Below are 18,859 nucleotides of genomic sequence, written 5' to 3' on the forward strand. Positions count from 1 at the left end.
CTTTCCAGTTTAAAAAAAGAGGGTCACCAATAACTAAAGACACAAATTGTCTTGTGACTGCATTCTCACATTATGGAGTATAAATGTGACTGTCACTAGAGGAATTCTCATCTCTGCCTCCTCTGTGATAGATTTCTCTCAGATTGCTAAACATGGAAATGCTTCCTGTTTGAGTCCCAGGGGCTAAAACGTGATGATGCCAAAGTTTAAGATTATTAAGCTATCAGCACCATTATTTATATATATATATATATATGTATGTACCTCATTGTATTATTTATCGTTTTATCTTTAGAGATAGGACATGATATACTGCAAATAATTATTTGACTTTAACCCTAGGTAAATATGTTTCTATTGAATTAAATCTGATCCTCGGGTTTTTGTCATAGGTCCCCTTCTGTTCATCATCTATCTACATCCAGTTCAGTACAGTAAAGGCATTTATGTGAGTTGGACTGGACTGGAATATCTTAGCAATTATTGGTCGGATGGCCAGTACATTATTGCATAGACTTTCTTGCTTCTCAGAGGATTATTGGTCTGGACTTAAATGATTCTCTGGCTTTTCCTTAAATGCAATCATGAGGGCAAAAAAAGAGTTGAAACTGACACCAAAAGCAGTAAATAAATACATGAATCCCTCAAAAAACAAATGCAATCATGAGGGTGACACATATGTTTATAAAAGGACCTGAGAGGGACTTTCAGTATATTTCACTTTTGGCGCAAAGTGGCATATCTTATCTCTTTGCATATTTTTTCCTCAACATGCGTAAGAAAAAATTCCCATCCTGCTTTCTTTTAAAAGAAGTTGAGATTCTTCGCTAAAGAAAAAAAATAAAAATAAGGCTGTTTCGGCACTGTGCTGTTACTCACCTGTTCTGACACCTACCCAACAGGAGCAGTTTGAGGTATTTGCAATAACAGCACAGAAATAATCAATCTCAACGCTGTTGGTCCTGTTTGATTCTGAATATCAAAGAGAGTCATCTGTAATCATTTCAGTCTGTTTCATATTCACCCAAAAACTCCTCACAGGATCTTTAAGCACAAACCTGACAACTGTATGGTAGATTTGTCCTTTTTTCCACTTTTTATCTAGTCCAAATTTTCAATTCAACAAATATTTGGTTTACCTTTGAATACCTTTAAAATGACAGACAAATAATCCTCAGGAATGAAAATGCTAAAAAGCAAATGTTATAATGCCAGAAACATCAAATGAGATGATGAACTAAGAATTGCCTTTGCCTGCCTCACAAACTGAAGGTCACATGCTAGACCCCCTGTATTAGCCAGTGTACCCAATCCTGTCAAAGTATTGTGATTGCTGCTCTGTGCTCTTAAGCAGGGGGTCTCTTTGAATGTAAAGGCTGCCATTTAATCCAAACAGCAAAACTTTTAAAATAACTTTAAATACACCTTTAACCACAAAAGTGGGCGTTAGACACAAAATCAGCTTGTGTGGATACAATGAGGGGCACATTGGTTAAAAACAAATAAAGCAAACGCATTTTCAAAGAGAGACGTCCAACCACACTTTAGTCTGATACCATGCTGTTTAGTGTATAAATAGGGGAAGTACTCATGCACCCTTATTACTGTTTGATATCACCTCTTATGGCGCAAAACATAGCCCACCTACACGCTACAATTTCCAATACATTTAGTGTTATTGACCAAGGTCTATGGCCGCCCTGTAATTTAAGATACCAAGCACAGATTTTACTGCACTTCACTGCAGGGTTCCTAATATTCTTTGGATTGAAGGTGCTTCTGTTTACCGGCGGAGACATTAGAGGGGTAAAAAGGTAAGCGTTTCCTCAATGCAGATGGAGTTATTTGAAATCATGGCTCTAGTATTTAGTCCTCTCTCTTCTCTCTCCTCCTCCTCTCTCTCGCCCCCTTCTTTCTCAATTGTGTCCCTCGCCTCTGGCAAATGGGAGTCATTTGTTTGTGTGAACTTCCCATAACCCGCAGCGCGTGAGACACTTATCATTCAGAGTAGGGCTGCGTCGTCCTGAGTCGTAATACCTCTCTTCTTCTTCTTCTTCTTCTTCTTCTTCTTCTTCTTCTTCTTCTTACGTGTTTTCCTTCCACACCAGTCCCATGTCTGTCCCAGCTGATTGTCGCCATAGTTCATCATAAATTAGCCTCCATCTTTCCTCATTCTTTCACCCCCTGCTCCCCCATCTTCTGTCACTCTCTCTCTCTCGCTCTCCAATCTCATTCCTAACGTAATCTCGGGGTACAGAGGACCGTTTTCATTACTGCACTACTCATCTTATCACCCACCCTGTCATCTCCTCTGTCTCCTGTCTTCTTTATATTCCTTTATTCTAACAAGTCTGCATCTCAGAAGCCATCAGGGGTCCACCCTTTTTTCATTTCCCTAATGTACACCCCAAACACACACACACACATACACACACCCTACCCTGGCCCTAACCCCTATTTTCATTGCCCTAACCTGTTCCCCATCATCATTATGTAGAGGGCAGCCCAGCTCCCTGCCATTGTGTAAATCACTGTATGCGTTTAGAGTGCAGTATGCTTCTTTTTTTTTGTTGTTGTTAAATTTAACTGTGTGTGTGTGTGTGTGTGTGTGTTATCTCTGCAGGCAAAATGAGCAGTGGCAAGACAAAACAGATAACCTAAACAACGCGGGCGAGAATAAAAGAGGAAGAAAAGATTATTACAAAAAATAAAGATGGCGACACGGAGAGGAAAGAAGTGATTTTAAGGAGGGAGAGCTGTCATTGAAGGCCGGGGTGAGCCCTAACCCTCTTGCTAGCTTGCTTTAATCCTTCATTTATGTGAACTCAGCTTTGGAAATGAAGCTGTCACTGTGTTTTCCTTGCCTTTACCCATGCTGGGGTATAATCAGAAACCACACATGCATGCAACACACACACACACAGAGAGTCGCAGGACACAGAAAATCACTCAGGAGAGGTTTTTAAATTCATTCCAGAGTTGGAGGAAGAGATTCGTACTGCCTCACCTTGTCTCCTGGAGGAGGAATCATCGGATATGTTGGAGACAGTGGGGAATTATGGGTAAATGCACTGGTGAGGAATGATAGTCCGCAATCTCCGGCTGTAATCTGGGATCGCTGACACATGCCATTCATTTCAGACTGTACCAATATCCCCCCTGCATGCTGTAGAGCATAAACCTGGGTCGTTGAACTATGATTTATTCTTATTTTTGTGACACAAACCTGTTCATATTGTTGTTTACAGCTTCAATTTAAAGTTAAAAAGCATTAAATCCACCTTTGTTATGATCCTTATGCAACATCTTTAATAGGAGTGATGCAAAAAACTTTTAAAAAAATTTAATAGAAATCTGTATGTGAGCATATTTTGAACTATTGTTACAATTTGAAAAAGAATATGTACCATCTTAAATGCTGCAACCGAGACATTTATTCAGTGATGCTCGTTACATGAAAAAAAAATATTTTTAAGAATCTTTAGACGTAATTTTTCTTCATTTTTCATTATTTTGACATGGAATGACAGAGGAAGGGCAAAGAACATTGATAACAGCTATTAAAGGGCAATTTGTGTATTGTGAAACCCCAGACTTGTACTGCCATCTAGTGGCTATCAGAGGAAACGTTTGGATGGCGTGTGGGGTGGTTAGACGGATGGTATGGATCACTTAGTTTGGGCACAATCAGATAAAAACTTTCTTTAAAACCTGGTTGCATACTGGTTTGCACATTTGAATTTGTTTTGTATGAATATAAACATTTTGAAAAATTGCAAAAAGAAGATGAACCCCTACTCTGATGATTCATTCAAATAAGTACACCTGTTTGGGTGAGTTGAACAGTTATGTCTTTAATAGGATCCTTTAATAAATGTATTCTTGTTTCCCCCAAAAAAATCAACTAATATGCAATCAAATGTTAAAAGGCAACAAAAAAAAAAAATCTTACTCTCATCCATCCTTGTTTCCTCCATCATCTTTCTCTTCATCCCTCTATTTCTCCACCTCATCATCCTCCTCAGGTGCAGCGAGCGTCACACTGCTGTGTAATAGGGTGCTGTCAGTGTGGGCAGCGGCGAGCAGAGTGGTGCGTCTCAGATGAGATATGTGACTGGCATGCTAACACACAGTTTTATCTGAAGGGAAAAAAAAAAGGAAGGAAAAAGAACGGGGCCCCCACATCTCCTCACTATAGGCCTTTGATTAAAGCTCTCTGGGTACACACACGTGCACTCACCTCCTTCCAAAAAATAACCCCCACACACTCTCACACACAGAAGTGCACAAGCATGCACCTGCACAGACTATAAATAAATTGCAGGTAGGAGCCTACACACACACACAAATACAGTATATATGCATACACACATCCTCCCATTGTGGGTGGTGTTGTTTTGACCTGAGCCAGGTAGCTTGTCCATTATGGAGTTGATAGGAGGATTTGGCCATGTTGATTCTAGACAGCATCATCTCCTCTGCCATAAATAACCTGAGTGTTTTCTCTGAGTCACACAATAATATATAGAAAATAAGAGCTCTCAGCTTCATCCCTATGTCTCTTCCACTGCACGCACACGCTATCACACACATATAAAACCCAAAGAAATGATTGTATGAGGGCGCAAACAAAAACAAGAGATTTAAAAGTACAGTTGTCCCCGGTATAGCTCAGTTTCAGCTCAAATTATTGTTTAACACTCTCGTTCGACGTTGGTTTTGTGTGTTTTCTCAGATGGACATGAGGGAAACTAGTTTGATTTTAGATGAGCAGCATTGTCTGGCAGTGCAGTTTCAATAGTTTGCCAATAAAGCTTTGGATACGAACTGCATACCCCTGACCAATGTGACTGTGCGGGAGCATGATGACTTCCATAAAGGAAGTAATGGACAAAGCACACAGTGTATTCTTGCATGTGGGGATCCATATTGAAATAAGTTCAGTCAATTTATCACCATTTGTCCATCTATATTGTTTTTCTCTTCAGGATCGAATATGAAAAAAAAAAAAGACAATTTACTTTCGCTTTTTATTTTTACGATTTCAAATGATGTGATTTGTTGTAGCTGTAGCAATAGATTTATTTTGATTGGAAGGATTCATGTACCTTTTTTTTATAAACAAACAGAAAATGGATGTATGATCTCTTTTTATATACATGTACTGCACCCCCATTTACATTCCCCATTGTAGTTCCTTACTTGACAACAAGAGGGTGCTGCTGCGCCATACTGTGATGTGAGTCTGTCACTGCACGTATTTTAAATAAAACATTCAATCAGTCAATTTCAAACGAACCACTCCGATGTAATCAAAATCTAATTTTAATCAATAAACTGGGTGAAACAAGACTTTTACAAAGTATCAAAATAAACAGAAATATAAGAACACTTTAGATTCTAAAAACATAAGAAAGAAAAACAATAGAAAGAGAAAAGATCCCAACATCTTATTTCATATTTTTTTTTACTATATACAGTCAGTCATTAAAATATAAAAGCCATTTATCCACATCCTTTTTGCCACCCACCTGAAGTCTGTACAAAGTATTTATATAAATGATATCATTATGACTATCGTGTGGATTTTGTCATCAAACTAATTCACAGCATTAAAGTGCTGCTGGATAGATGTTTATTTAAATATCTGTGTGCCTTAGTCTACGTTTTTCTACTCATGACTTTTTATTCGAAGAAAATCAGTTAACATTCATGAGGCTGACATTTCTCCCTCCATTCCCTTCATAATGTTTGGTTGAGTGAAAGAAAAATCTTCTGAAGTTTTTAAGATCATGGTAACTGATCTGAGACCAGTGTTGAGGTGTAACTGGCTCTGCTAACACACTTTTTATAAATTAAACAAGTATCCATTTTTAATCTGATGGCAAGCTGCAATTTGTTGATGATAAGCTAATGTGGTTTCCTGTCATTTATTATTAGATATTGTTTTGTACATTTACACATTATCAGAATTTTCTGTTTAGGATTGATTGTAAATCAGAGATCAAAGATTGAAGGCGTTTTGAGCTCATCTCAGGCCAGACCAGAATGCAACATGTACAACGTTTTCTATTGAACCCTGGTGTGGTTTTTCATTAGTTCACTAAATTTAAAAAGTGACATATTAAAGTCTGAAAGCGCTGCACACAGCAGCCCCGTGGTTATTGCAACACCAGGGTAAAGAATAACCACAGACACTGAACAGAGACAAGGAAACTGATCCCCATGTCAGGCTCTTTGGAAGAGTGCAGGGAAGAATTCAGGGCTCTGTCAGAGCGGAGGGCGAGGGGCTGGATGGAGGACAGAGAGGCTGGGGAAAGTGTTTGTACTTCTCTGGGGCAGGACCCTGAGGGGGTGATGGGATGGGAGTTTCTGGAGCGGCTGTGGGAAGAAACACAGACATTTTTTATCTTTATCTCATTTAAATTTTCCATGAAAATAAAAGAGATTTGATAAAGATTTTACAGAGTAACTGTGGTTTCTGTGGTTGCATGCAGGTACAGTGTGGCTCTTACCATTGAGTGGAGTGTGAGTGACTGGCATGGTGCTGATGACGAGTGTGTGTCCAGTCAAAGGGTCCTGAGTCAGCTGGGTGTGTGCTGGGTGGTGCAGGTGTGCGGGATCTGACGTCAGGCCTGAACACATGACAAGAAAGTTCATTTTTTAAGGTTACAGCTTCATTTGCTGCATCTCAACGAGCCATATGTGATTTAACCAAGTATCATTTAGAGCTAGCACCTCCATTCAGACGCCTCTCCTCGTCAACATAGTGGGAGAGCAACTGTGTGTGTATGTGTATGCATGTGAAAAGTCCAGTTAGCAACATTAACACCAGTTTGGTAAGCATTAGTTTGGTATCGCACTCATCTCGTAAACAAAAGTCACCTGCGCACATGTTGAAAGTTCCAATCCCAGTTTACCTACATAAACATCTTAGACGAGGTTTCTGAAAATCTTCACCCTGGAAGAAGTTTTTCAAACTGTGTGTTTTCAGTGACCTATAACACAGTTTGTGTGTTTACCAAAAGGCCAAAACACACAGAAAACCCTACGTATTCAAAGATAGGCCTCAGTGAGAGTGGTGAGAGAATCAACTCACTGCAGTCAGGATTGGATTTGATTAAGTCCAGGTGTGTGGAGCTTTTATACACTCTGAGTGTCCAGTGCTCTGTGCTGACTCATTATCTCACCTTCAGAGGTAGTGAGAGGTTCTCTCTGTGGTTCCTCTAGTGGTCTGTGTGTGTATAATAAACACAAAAAACATTCTTCCTTTTGAGTATAACTCGGGGTGCTGGATAGTTTTGTTGCTTTACTCCAGCCTTTTGTGTTAACTGTTAACACCTCCATGGCAGTCTTTGCTTTTTGTTAAGTGTTTTCTGGGTCTCCTGGACAATTTGGTTTTGAGTCAGTTGTGTGGCAGCAGTGGTTTAGTTCATCGTTTTCAGTGCATTATTTAGTATAGGAAACTTGTTTAGGCTCTATACAATTCCTTTGCTTTTTTCCAACATCCAATCTTGCTTGCAATTTTTGAGGTGACTTTAAGACACCCTTGGCTCCCTGCACCTCGCCTCCCCTCTCCTGTCATGCATTACCCTGTCACGTTTTATTTTTTGTTCTTGTACAGCTCTTTCATCTCACAAATAAATACACAAATTTACACACATTTTTTTTTCTTGTGTTTTAATAATTAAAATCTTAAATATGTTTTAGGAAGTAAACACTGAATTTGATCTGTTACATGTAAATGTTAGTTACTTAGTTAGTCTTAGTGACTTAGTTGGGTTTGCTTCTGCGTCAACTTTAAACAAGAATATGAGTGTTTTTGCATTTGCACATTCATGTTACTAAATATAAAATCATCTTCACAATATTTGAATAGCAGGCTTTTCTTATGTGCTGGAAAACACACACACACACACCACACACAGTTCTTTCTGTACCCTGTCCTTTAAGTCAGGTTGTCATAGTCTCGAGTTGTTTTTAGCTTATGTTGCGAAAAATGGAAGACATTTTTGGAGATGACTCAGTGCTTTATTTCCTCTGCTTGTGCTATCTGTCATGGCCCTGCTTGGAATATGTTTGATGCATTCTCCCTTTAAATGCTAACTCCCTTTAAAAAAAAAACACACACATTTAGGTTTGTTTGCGGGTGTCACCTAGCTGCATCTTATGGAAAAAGTTGTCTATTTTAGCTTTGCATATTATATGTGTTGTTTATTCAAAGTTTTACAACCTTCCTGCAAAATCCACAACTTCTAACTTGATGTATTTTCTTATTGGAAAACTTTGCAGAGTTAGTGTACTTTTTGTTTTTAACACTTCTTCACACTTACAGTTCAGCACATTTAACAGTAAGGAGCTCAACTGAGGCGTTTGTTTCTGTTGAAGGTCACTTTTTTCCCCCCCTTTCCTGCAGGTTTATAAGCGCAAACATGTGCGCAGTCTCACCTCCCAGCAGCATCTCATGCAGCAGGTTGTCTATCTTTGCCAGGCCGCACAGCTTAATGAACTGGAGCTGTTCGATCATCTGCCAGGTGATGCTCTGCAGGGTGGGCAGGAGGAGTAACAGCTCTCCGAAACGACCCCTGGAGTCGTACTGCCGGTCATTTATGTAGTCTTCTAGACTCATCTGGACCTGAAGACACACACACACACACACACACGCACACACACACAAGGCCAAAGCTCCATCAGTGTGAGCAGACTGCTATTTAAAGCTGACATACAAGATGCAAAACAAAAGGTTGTGCGGGAAACAATTAAACATTGTTAGCTGCTCCTTATTTCTTAAAATATTTTTTAAAACACTGAAAATGAACTACAGCTCTAGAATCTACAAGAGTCAAATGCTCCCTACCTGCAGACGCATGGCCTTTATCTTCGATGGGTCCCGCAAAGACTTTGCATCTGGGGAAGCAAAGCGTGGAAGTGAGGGATGGCTTTCAAGGGTGTAAAGTAGAAGGAGGAAGGAGTTGAAGGAGTTGAAGGACGGGATTGTGAAGTAATAGAATAGATCAGGGATGGAATTGAGGATATGAGAGGAATTGATGGAATGATTATGGACAAACTGGGGCATGAGGGTGAAATGAGGGGATTTAGTGAGGAGAGGTGAAAAAGGGGAACATGGGTGACATAAGATGAGGGCAGGGATAGTGTGGTCACACTAGGCCATGGAGGTGTTTAAAAAGAAGGAGATGGAGGGATTGGGATCTAGTGTTGAGGGGGAGTGTAACCAGAAGGATAGGTTGGAAAAAAGTGGGATTTTGGCTGAAATGGTGAAGGGTATTTTAGCAGGTATCACTGAAGATACTTTATTTGATATTTTCAATCTTTTACAGTTTTTAAATATTGTTCTCCAACATTATATTCTTAATTTACCATCTTCTACCTGTTTTTTTTTTTCTGGATTTGATGCGTGTAAGCTTTAAATATTAATCCTGAATTACTTATTCCTCCTCTTGTTCTTTGCTGTACTTTTGAAATAGTGATGATAAAAACAGATTAACCTAAAAGGCTTTAGGTTTAAAGGCTTTATATGCAAATTTGTGATCCAGCAGATGTCGCCCTTGAGCACCAGCATGAAACCAAAACAACTCGCGCTGCATTGTTGTGTTAGCATGCTAATGCTAGCGATCTTTATTATGCTCATATCTTCACACTGCATGTAAATTTACCTGAAATGAGCGTGATCTAGAAACACAGTTAAGCAGTGAGTACAGTATGTTATTCTTCTTTTCTCTAATCCCTCAATTAAACAACTTTTATACACGAGGGGAGGAGTCAGCCGGCCGTCCCGGCGATGTAAACCGAGTGAAGCTACGGCTAGGAAAGCTAGGAAAGCTCAGAAAGCATGACAGACAGTGGGACTCGGGTGTTACACCCATTGTAGACAGTCATGACTCAGTTTTCATGAGTTATTTACAGACAATAGTTCCCAATAAAAACGTCAAGGGGTAAAGTAAAAGAACATCGAAACCGCACATGCTACATCATCTCTTAACTACTTAAAGTACTTAAATAAACTAATAAACTCCTTTTATTACCTGGATCAAAGAAGACAATGGCCTTGAGTGCTGCATACTCATTCTCATCAATCTGAATATCCTGAAAAGGCTGCACCAGCTCGTCCAGCACTCTGTTGGCTACTCGACAGATCTCTGGTTCAGGATTGTTCTTGTGGATCAGACAGCCATTACCTGCAGACAGAGAGAGTGTTGGTCAGTGGTTGAAGGGCATCGGTAAGACATTCGGTGGAATTCTTGTGTTTGCTTTTGTGGAAGGAAAAAAGCCATAATTTCTCTGTAAATACAAGTTCATGTGTAGATAATGCTTAGCGACAGTATGATGTTGCTAAATGCCCCAGTAATGAGTAATGGCATTTACAATTACAAGAGACACTTTAGAAGTCACAAAGAGACTCAACCCTTTAGTTAATCATTCTCAGCTAACACAACATTTGATCAGTCTTCACACTCCAGAGCTGAACCACTTGGTTGCACCGCATAGAAGTAAGAAAGGCGTTCTATTGGTCAGTTCTTACCTAAAAGCAGGAAGTCCTTGAATGGCATTGACCTTTTGGCGACCCCGAGCAAGAGGTGTTCCCCTGCGTGCGCCCTAAGCAAGCTAACCTGAAGACAAAAACGCACATGACACACAATGTAACAATGCTCACCCTTTTGCCCACACAAACATCACACCTAAAGTTTCATACTTTACTGAGTATCTGCCTGCTTTCAGATTCTGTTTGCCAATTTAAAGGAACATCTCCTAACTCAAATCATAGCTCTAAATACTGGTGTGCATTGAGATTAGATATATAAAAAACTTCAAGTTCTTTGATTAAACATGCTCTTTGTTAGATTGCCAAGCACAGTCCCATCCCATGAACACAGAAATCCTTTCTGAATAGTTTTAAACAAAAGTGTAGCTCGGGAGGTATTGGGTTTTACCTCGGTACTTAAAATACACAAGGTCTGAAGAGTGTGCAAGCAAACACATTGTTACAGATAACCCATCATGCATTGCAGTCCCATTACCTGGTCATCTAATGGCAGATCTCCAAAGGCAGGGATGTATTTGGCCCATTCCACCAACACTAATAACTGTTGTCTCATAGAATCACAAACATCCCCGACAGCGGCGGATTTCTGCTCTGATATGTCAGCTATTCCAACTGGAGTAGTTATCTGGAAAGAGAATAAAAGTTTCCTGGGTCAAAATCTGTACATGTCCATGCAAAAAAAAAAGAATTGTGCGAACATCAGCTTATATGCAACCAAATATCAGCTCAAAGAAAACGCGTCACCTGTTGGGAGAGTGATTCGGCTTGGGCCAAAATCGTGATGGTTGGCAGGTCTTGGGAGTCAGGGATACTTCTTCTGGAGCTGATCCGGTCTCTCTCGTTTTGTACGGCTGAAATATAGCACACCGTATAAGTTGTTACTGTGTGTGTGTGTGTGTGTGTGAAACTGGAAGAGTAATACAAAAGAAAGAAAGGCAGAGACACCACCTCTTATTATTTACGCTGAGTAAAAACTATAACCAACTCTCAAACAGGAATATGAAAAGTTACTGCAAACTACTCTATGAAGTTGGTTGTCACAGGTGTTGGGGGGGAAAAGTAGATCTAAATGATGACAACAAGACACTCTGGCAGTTAATATTTAGAAAAAAGTAGTCACAGAGGCTGCCATCAGCAAGACGAGTCAAACGTTAACCAGTAACAATCCAGAACAACATGTTTGAATAGCACATGATTATGTGTCATAAAGCACTGTGCCAAGGTTATACCCCTCATAAATACACCCTCCCCCTCTCCCTCTCTCTCTCTCTCTCTCTCTCTCTCTAAGTAATCACTTATTTTATGGCCAGTATCAACCATCCTAAGGAAGGTTTCAGACTCTCATAACAGCCACAACGAAAAAAAAAAAAAAAAAACTTCTGAAACTACACTATGAAAAAAAATAGGTGTTGGTACCACAAATAACTCCAAATAGTTGAGAATGGAAGAAGATGAGGAAAAAAGTTCATGAAGTAAAGTAACTCCATGCTCTCCACTTCCTCTCTTGTGCAGGAGCAGGAGCAAGGCTTTTCCTACCTTCTTTTTTCATGCCAGCCCTGAAGCATTTGTTGAGTCTGCAGAATCGACACTGGTTCCTCTTATCTTTGTCCACAATGCACTGTCTGTTGAACCTGCACATACACAACGCACATACAAGAATAGACGTAGCTTTACAGAGCAGAACATGATGGCAAAGTGTACTGTAACATGACATAATGCACAGTGACATTCTTTGACATGATGGCTGGGCTGAAAAGTAAGTGAGTTGTATTTAAGCAAATGCACATGAACAAAAAGTTGCACACGAATTAGCAGTGGCATTAGTATGTTGTCGTACCTGCAGGTGTAAACATGGCTCTTGCGTATGGAGCGTCTGAAGAAGCCTTTACAGCCGTCGCAGCTGGAGGCTCCGTAGTGTTTCCCCGTGGCTTTGTCTCCACAGATGGCACAGTTACTGCTCACCCCGTCCGGACCGGTGAGGCTCGGCTCTGTCGGCATGCTGTCTGTAAACGCACAACAACAGGCACAGTTAAATACGCCTGCATTTAGACAAACATAGGGACGGCAAGCATCAGAGAAACAATTTACAGTTACAAAAACACCAAAATCCCTTTGACACCACTGCACAATGTAACTTTCCTGAAGCCGTTATGTGTAGAATTTGACAGTGATTAAAACATCTTCATACCCTTTTAAAATGTTTTCTGCGTCTATTCCATAAACACTGCAGGTAGTTGTTAGAGTTTGTATAACTACAAATGAATTTGTGTGGTATTTGATTGTTATAGCACAAACATTTATCAGGATAAAGAACCACTGGCAGTCAAATGGCAAGGTATTTTATTATTATTTTATTGTAACATTAATGAATATTAAACATTATATACAACTTTAAAAAGTCAGTTTTTTGTAGCCATCTCATTGCCATCAACATTATCATAATAATCATGATTGTAACCATTATCAGCTGCAGTATCATCCTCCCCATAATCTGAAACATAATCATTATTGTATTTATTGTTCAGTGAAAGCCAAGAACACAGTATGGTCATAATGAGAGCATCAACACTGACACGTTCACATACGCCCACACACACACACACACACACACACACACACACACACATATAGGCCCACTCCAAGTAGTACCAAGGCAATATGAGTCAATGTTCAACTAACTGTGTCCCACATGCTGAGCTGACATCAGTGTGACACTGAGATGCAATTCTTGCCTAAACACTCTGATTCCAGGCTTTGATAACCACGGCCCAGCCCTTTCCTCTCCTATGATCTCTCCTTCTATCCAAGTGCATGATGAGTGTGCACATACAAAAATCACTGAAAGGAACACCCCCATAATCAACTTTTTAAAGACAACTGAATGCAAAGAGTTTAACTTTTTTTTTTTTTTTTTTAAATATCATGTGTTTCCTCATCACCTTCCCCCACCTTCAGAGGGTCTCACATCACTTAAAATGTACAATTCAAGTCTTTAAAACAGGTACACTTTTCTCACAGCTCGCCCTTAAAATGTTTAAAATGCATTAAGAAGCTACAGACTTATTACAGTAATACGGTATAGATACAAGTACCTCTAATTTTTCTGACCATATTCAAGTATTTGTAGGTATCCACTTCAACTGGAGGTATGTGTGCTTATTTGTGTGTGTATACATGTGTCAGTGCTAATAATGATTAAGTTTGTATATGCATCAAGCCAGTATCTAACCTGGTGTTAAGAGAAATGCTAAATACAGATATTTGATATTTTAAGGTTAAATTAAGATGTGCATGAGCATCTTCTGTTTGAGTTTCTATGTGTCCATGTTTATGTAGGTGGCTACAAGCACACACACTTACCTCCTCCTCCATAGAGCACCTCTGCATTCTCAAAGCCCAGCATGCTGTATGAGGGATCCAGGCCTTCACAATAGTTGGCAACTTCCATATCAAGCAGAGATTTACTCTGAGAAGCCAGGGGATACTTCATTCCTGTGTTCTCTTTTCTCTCTTCTTTTCTCCACTCACTGTGCCCTTTAGTCCTTCTTTCTCTGTTTTCCTTTTGCTTCATGTAATTTTACAAACATGACAAGGGAGATCCCTTTTCATAAAAGATCTATAATCCCGTCTGATTGGGCTAAGACGAGGAGAGAGGCGGAGCTGAGGTGAAGACTTCTCACCTTATTGCACGTTACTTATCTGTCCTTCTCCTGTACTTATCAAAGGGATGGAGATAAAGTGGTGAAGGAGATATTTTAATTGTACCTCTCGTCCTCTTAAAAGACAGATTCTAACAGTTTACACCTCAAGCACATGTTGGTGACCTTTTCTTTTGTTTGTGTCTACAAGGGCTTTGTTTAAAAGGCACTAACATGTATATGCCTGAGTTTGTGTGTGTGTGTGTGTGTGTGTGTGTGTGTGTGTGTGTGTGTGTGTGTGTGTGTGTGTGTGTGTGTGTGTGTGTGTGTGTGTGTGTGTGTGTGTGTGTGTGTGTGTGTGTCCTTCCCTGGCTTCCTAATCTAATCAATAGGGGAGTAATAGCACCACCACCTCAGCTGATATAATCTATAAAGACACTAAGTGAAGTGGAAAACACAGATAACTTCCATTAACTCTTTCACAAACACACTCCTTTACATCTTACTATTGATGGAACTTTATTTTAAGTAAATTTAAATGAAGAGGTCAGTCAAACCTCTTTAGAGATCTTAAAAAATGCTAACTAACTAAGGATAATACCTCAGTTTTTTTGTTTGTTTGTTTGTTGAATGTGTCTATTATTTTTTATTGATACAACAATGAGTTTCAAATAAGACATTTGATTGGCCAAGAAGATGCAATCAAATAGGGTCCAATAGCACTTCAACAATATGTACAACATCACTTCAGGTGCTATGAAAGCCTTTAATTCAAACTACATGATTAACACACTTTTTTTGTCCTGATGGATGAAGTTTGATCCTTGTAATCACACATGCAACAAAGCAGCTATCAGAGGAACACAACTCAACTGGTTTCATGAGGAATGCACACATCCAGATACATTTCTTGGACTGTAGGGAGCTTATCTGTGGTCGAATTGAGTGAATTTGCATGACTGAAACTAGTTAAATAGTTGTCAGTGAGCTGCCTGCTCTTTCAAAAAAAAAGGAATGCTGTAAACACTCTCTGATTTACCCCCATAAACCATTTAAAATGTCCCAACCCTCCCATTTTACATCAGGAATTTTATTACACTTAATCTTATTGTGTGGCCTTAAGGTAATCAGCTTGGGCTATTGTGTTGGAAAGGGCTGTTAATGATAAGAGGCAATATTATAGCAGAGTTGTTGCGCTACATCAGCAATGATTGAGCCAGTCAGAAAAGCAGCAGAACATGAGCGAGCAGCTGCAGTACATCAGAATGCATGTGATCATGGATCAATCACTTGACTTAAGGAGAAAGAGCAATTGGTATTAAATCAGTAATAGACACATGAGCTACTAGGAGGGGAGGCTTAAATACAGGGAAGGAGTGTCTGAGACAATAGAGAGAGAGAGAGAGAGAGAGAGAGAGAGAGAGAGAGAGGTGTGATAAAGATTACATTTAACTGGGCTCTATAGCGTCAGGTGACCTGACTCATCAGGTTTGCATAAAGTGATAAGGCGTTCACATTCATCATCAGTCTCAGATCACTGCAGGATGACTGTGCTGGATTTACATCACATACATAAATCTAGATCTTCTTTTAACTACAGGGCCCGTATTCATAAACATTCTGAAACATTCTGTCTCTTCTCAGAGACCATGCAAGGATGTTTTTCTTAGCTCAGGTGAAGACAGAGACAAGAGACAGAAGCTTTTATCTGAGTGACGAGGCGTGGTTGACCCCGTTGCTAGGTGTGATACAGTTTTTAAGACGCTGTGATTGGATGATACAAAAAAGGAAAAAAGAATGCTCTATATAATGGATTGTGAAATGGATTGGGCCCAATCATAGAATCCAGTCAGACATCGTGTAATTATGAACTCTGTGTGATGAATTGTAAGACGTACATTTTTACGTCTTTTTGTGACTTTATTGGAGAGATAGGACAGATAGGACATGGGGTACATGTAACAGTTTTACACCTTAGGAGATCTCTTAAGGACTAAGAAGTTTTGTTAATAAGTTGAATCTTTACAAGGATCTGGTCTTAACCATAAGAGGAAATTCTTAGAAAATGTCTTGAGTCTAAGAATCTTCTCAGAATTTTGTCACTATGAACAACATCTATGTCTGAAGGCAGAATCTGAAAATGTTATTTTCTGAAGAGGCTATCATGAATCATGCAGCTTTTATTTAAAGTGAAATTAAAGGTAAAATCCAGTTTTCATTGAGAGGAGATGTTTTTGCCTCACCCTCAAGGAGCACTTCAGGAATTCAAGTCTTAAGAGTATAAAAGGAGTGCCTTGGATCTCTGATGGTTTCAATATTTGAGAAATAAAATCATCCTATTGCTTTATTTGGATCAAGATACAGGATTGCAAATGCTTATCCTGAGCTGTGTTTTTAAAGGGATGTTGAACACATTCACAAAATACAACTTTAATGAGTCCTCCTTTGTGCAAACCTTCATTCCAGTAAGAAGAATAACATAAGAGAGGGGTTCATCGACCTTATCCTTTCAGAAATATAATCCAAAAGATCATAGAAAACATACTGTCATTTCTAAAATGAGAAATCTTCAGTTGAAAACAAGCAGGACAAAACTTGGAGACCTTGTGTCCAACCCAGCAACAAAAAGCTCTCTGGAGCCATAAACCATGGAGTTAAGAGGCCGTATTTGTGTGTGAAATGGCCATAATACTGTCTCCTCTGTCTAGATGAGAGCTTTTAATAGTCGCAGATGATGATCAGCCAGCCAACTGACTCTAGTAAAACACTACTTCCTGGTACCCGGGCAATAGTAAAGAAAGCACAGATCAGTGGAGAATTATACCATATTCATTCTCTTGAGGAGGATCAGCTTTTATTATTTTATATACAACATTTATGTATAATTTGCTTTTAATACTTTGACATTTTGATTGGTTGTTAAACATCTGCTCTGATATTGGATTTGTGCAAAAGATAACTCAGGATATTTTTTTAACTGGTTATAAAACTGAAATGCCTCTATAAAGACTAGTAACCAACAAAGAGAATCAGTGTTTGCTATAATGTGATTTTTAATGCCTGAAACCGCTGCCTGGGGTAAAGTTTCAGTTGACATTATGGACGGCATTTTTCAAGAGGTTTTTTTTTATTAGATTTTTTGTTGCAATCTCCACGGTGACGATTCTCAACGAGTCATACGTTTGACTTTTAAAAGAAAGCAGGAGCGGACTGTTTTGTAAAAAGAAACAACACTTCTTTAGTATGTTGTTGACGAGATAAGAATGGAAATGAGGTACAGTATATGTTCTACTTTGTCCACAGGGGTCGCCAAAAGCAACATAAACTTAAAGATCTGCAGAGTAACTTTAAAATTTTACCACCATGCAAAAGTCTGGCAGAATTTGTAACATCTCTCCCATAACCCCTGAATGTCACGTTTTGATCTTTATCAACATTACTTCAACACACGTTCTGACACATGACTTGCTCGGCAACATTCAACCTTCATCATGTAAACAGATTCTTCCAGTTGAATTAAATCCCATATTAACAGTCTGTCAACAGTATGCACAATGTAAACCCACTCACCTGCAAAGTTAAAGACACACCAACTACAATTGCAAACTCAAAAACGTTCTTTAATCGTCTTGACAAAATGTAACTTGTGTGTCTATATTAAATCAGGCCGAAGCTGTTGTTAACCTAATCACAGCAAATGTCACTGAATCTTTTGTAGCAGCAACATGGTTGTAAACCACCATTAGCTATAGATTGTAACTGTTCTCTCTTTACAGATGACGTCGCTGTACAGATGAAATGGGTTATCACATGATCTTTACAGCGCAGCATGCGTGACAAAGTGAGTCTATCTTATCTGCCTTCACAGAACGCTGTCTGCAGACAATGAGGTGAGAGCACTACCTCTTTAAAAAGAAAAAAAATACTAGATGAAATGTGACAGAAAATCCAATAGTTCCAGCAAACCACGAACTAAATGTATTCTAAAGACATCAGCTCTGGTTACTGGACACACACATTACAGTGACAGTTGAAGATATCGAGAACAGGGATTATAATAATACCAAACCATGTGATTTAGCAGCTAACATGCTAACTTCCTTTAGAAACTGATAAATGTAAGCTCCCCTTCTTCCAACAACATATCTTTGAATTCTCACAGCGATACAATGCACTTCACAAAAGGAGCCTGACTTACCTGTTTTCCTGTTTTCGTCTTGAATGTGCATTTATCCAGATGTAGCGTTGTACTCCAGTGGTGAGCAGCCCGTCAGTGCGACATTAGTCTAAGTGACACTTAGAATGGGAAAATAGTAAAGGTGTTGGCACACATTAAAAGGGAAGGTTGGAGAGCTGAGCAGCATATAATTCATGGAGCGACACATTGGATGGCGCCACCATAGCCCTGTCATTAGATCGATTTACTAAACAAACGCAAAGTAGGGTGGGGATGTTAAACAGTAACCCAGTGCCATAAAAACCAAAAGGAAAAGGATCACCAGGTGTGTGTGTGTGTGTGTGTGTGTGTGTGTGTGTGTGTGTGTGTGTGTGTGTGTGTGTGTGTGTGTATATGTCAGCCAGGGCCTCTAACACCACCTCCAAGGGCAAGAGGTAAGAGCTGAGGTAATGTTTCACAGAATAATGGTGAAAAAGTAATGGT

The 18,859-nt window shown here is 39.4% G+C and overlaps 1 protein-coding gene across 2 annotated transcripts; it reads right to left on the minus strand.

The window, feature by feature from the left end:
- Window positions 1-5,307: 5,307 nt before the first annotated feature.
- hnf4g (hepatocyte nuclear factor 4, gamma) lies at window positions 5,308-18,625 on the minus strand. 2 transcript variants are annotated; one of them, XM_020631005.3, is made up of 11 exons: window positions 18,398-18,625; window positions 12,399-12,564; window positions 12,098-12,192; window positions 11,306-11,412; window positions 11,037-11,186; window positions 10,541-10,628; window positions 10,044-10,196; window positions 8,858-8,907; window positions 8,449-8,635; window positions 6,516-6,635; window positions 5,308-6,381 (listed from the first exon to the last, which is right to left on the minus strand). In XM_020631005.3, exons 1-11 carry the CDS (start codon window positions 18,426-18,428, stop codon window positions 6,260-6,262), a joined length of 1,269 nt encoding a protein of 422 aa, XP_020486661.1. In that variant the 5' UTR covers window positions 18,429-18,625; the 3' UTR covers window positions 5,308-6,259. The 2 variants fall into 2 exon arrangements, with proteins under 2 accessions (XP_020486661.1, XP_020486660.1); XM_020631004.3 differs by lacking the exon at window positions 18,398-18,625 and adding an exon at window positions 13,922-14,146.
- Between the last annotated feature and the right edge of the window lie 234 nt (window positions 18,626-18,859).

This window comes from Labrus bergylta, chromosome 20 (genome assembly GCF_963930695.1).
Source record: "Labrus bergylta chromosome 20, fLabBer1.1, whole genome shotgun sequence".
Taxonomy (NCBI): Eukaryota; Metazoa; Chordata; class Actinopteri; order Labriformes; family Labridae; genus Labrus; species Labrus bergylta.

What these genes read in the sequence shown, in the direction of transcription:
- hnf4g (XM_020631004.3), bottom strand. Translation starts at nt 14,132, where the DNA reads ATGAAGCAAAAGGAAAACAGAGAAAGAAGGACTAAAGGGCACAGTGAG. An exon ending in CCGAATCACTCTCCCAACAG is followed by an intron (nt 11,187 to 11,305) that starts GTGACGCGTTTT and finishes TTCTCTTTCCAG; the next exon opens with ATAACTACTCCAGTTGGAAT. An exon ending in TAAAGGCCATGCGTCTGCAG is followed by an intron (nt 8,636 to 8,857) that starts GTAGGGAGCATT and finishes GTGTGTCTTCAG; the next exon opens with GTCCAGATGAGTCTAGAAGA.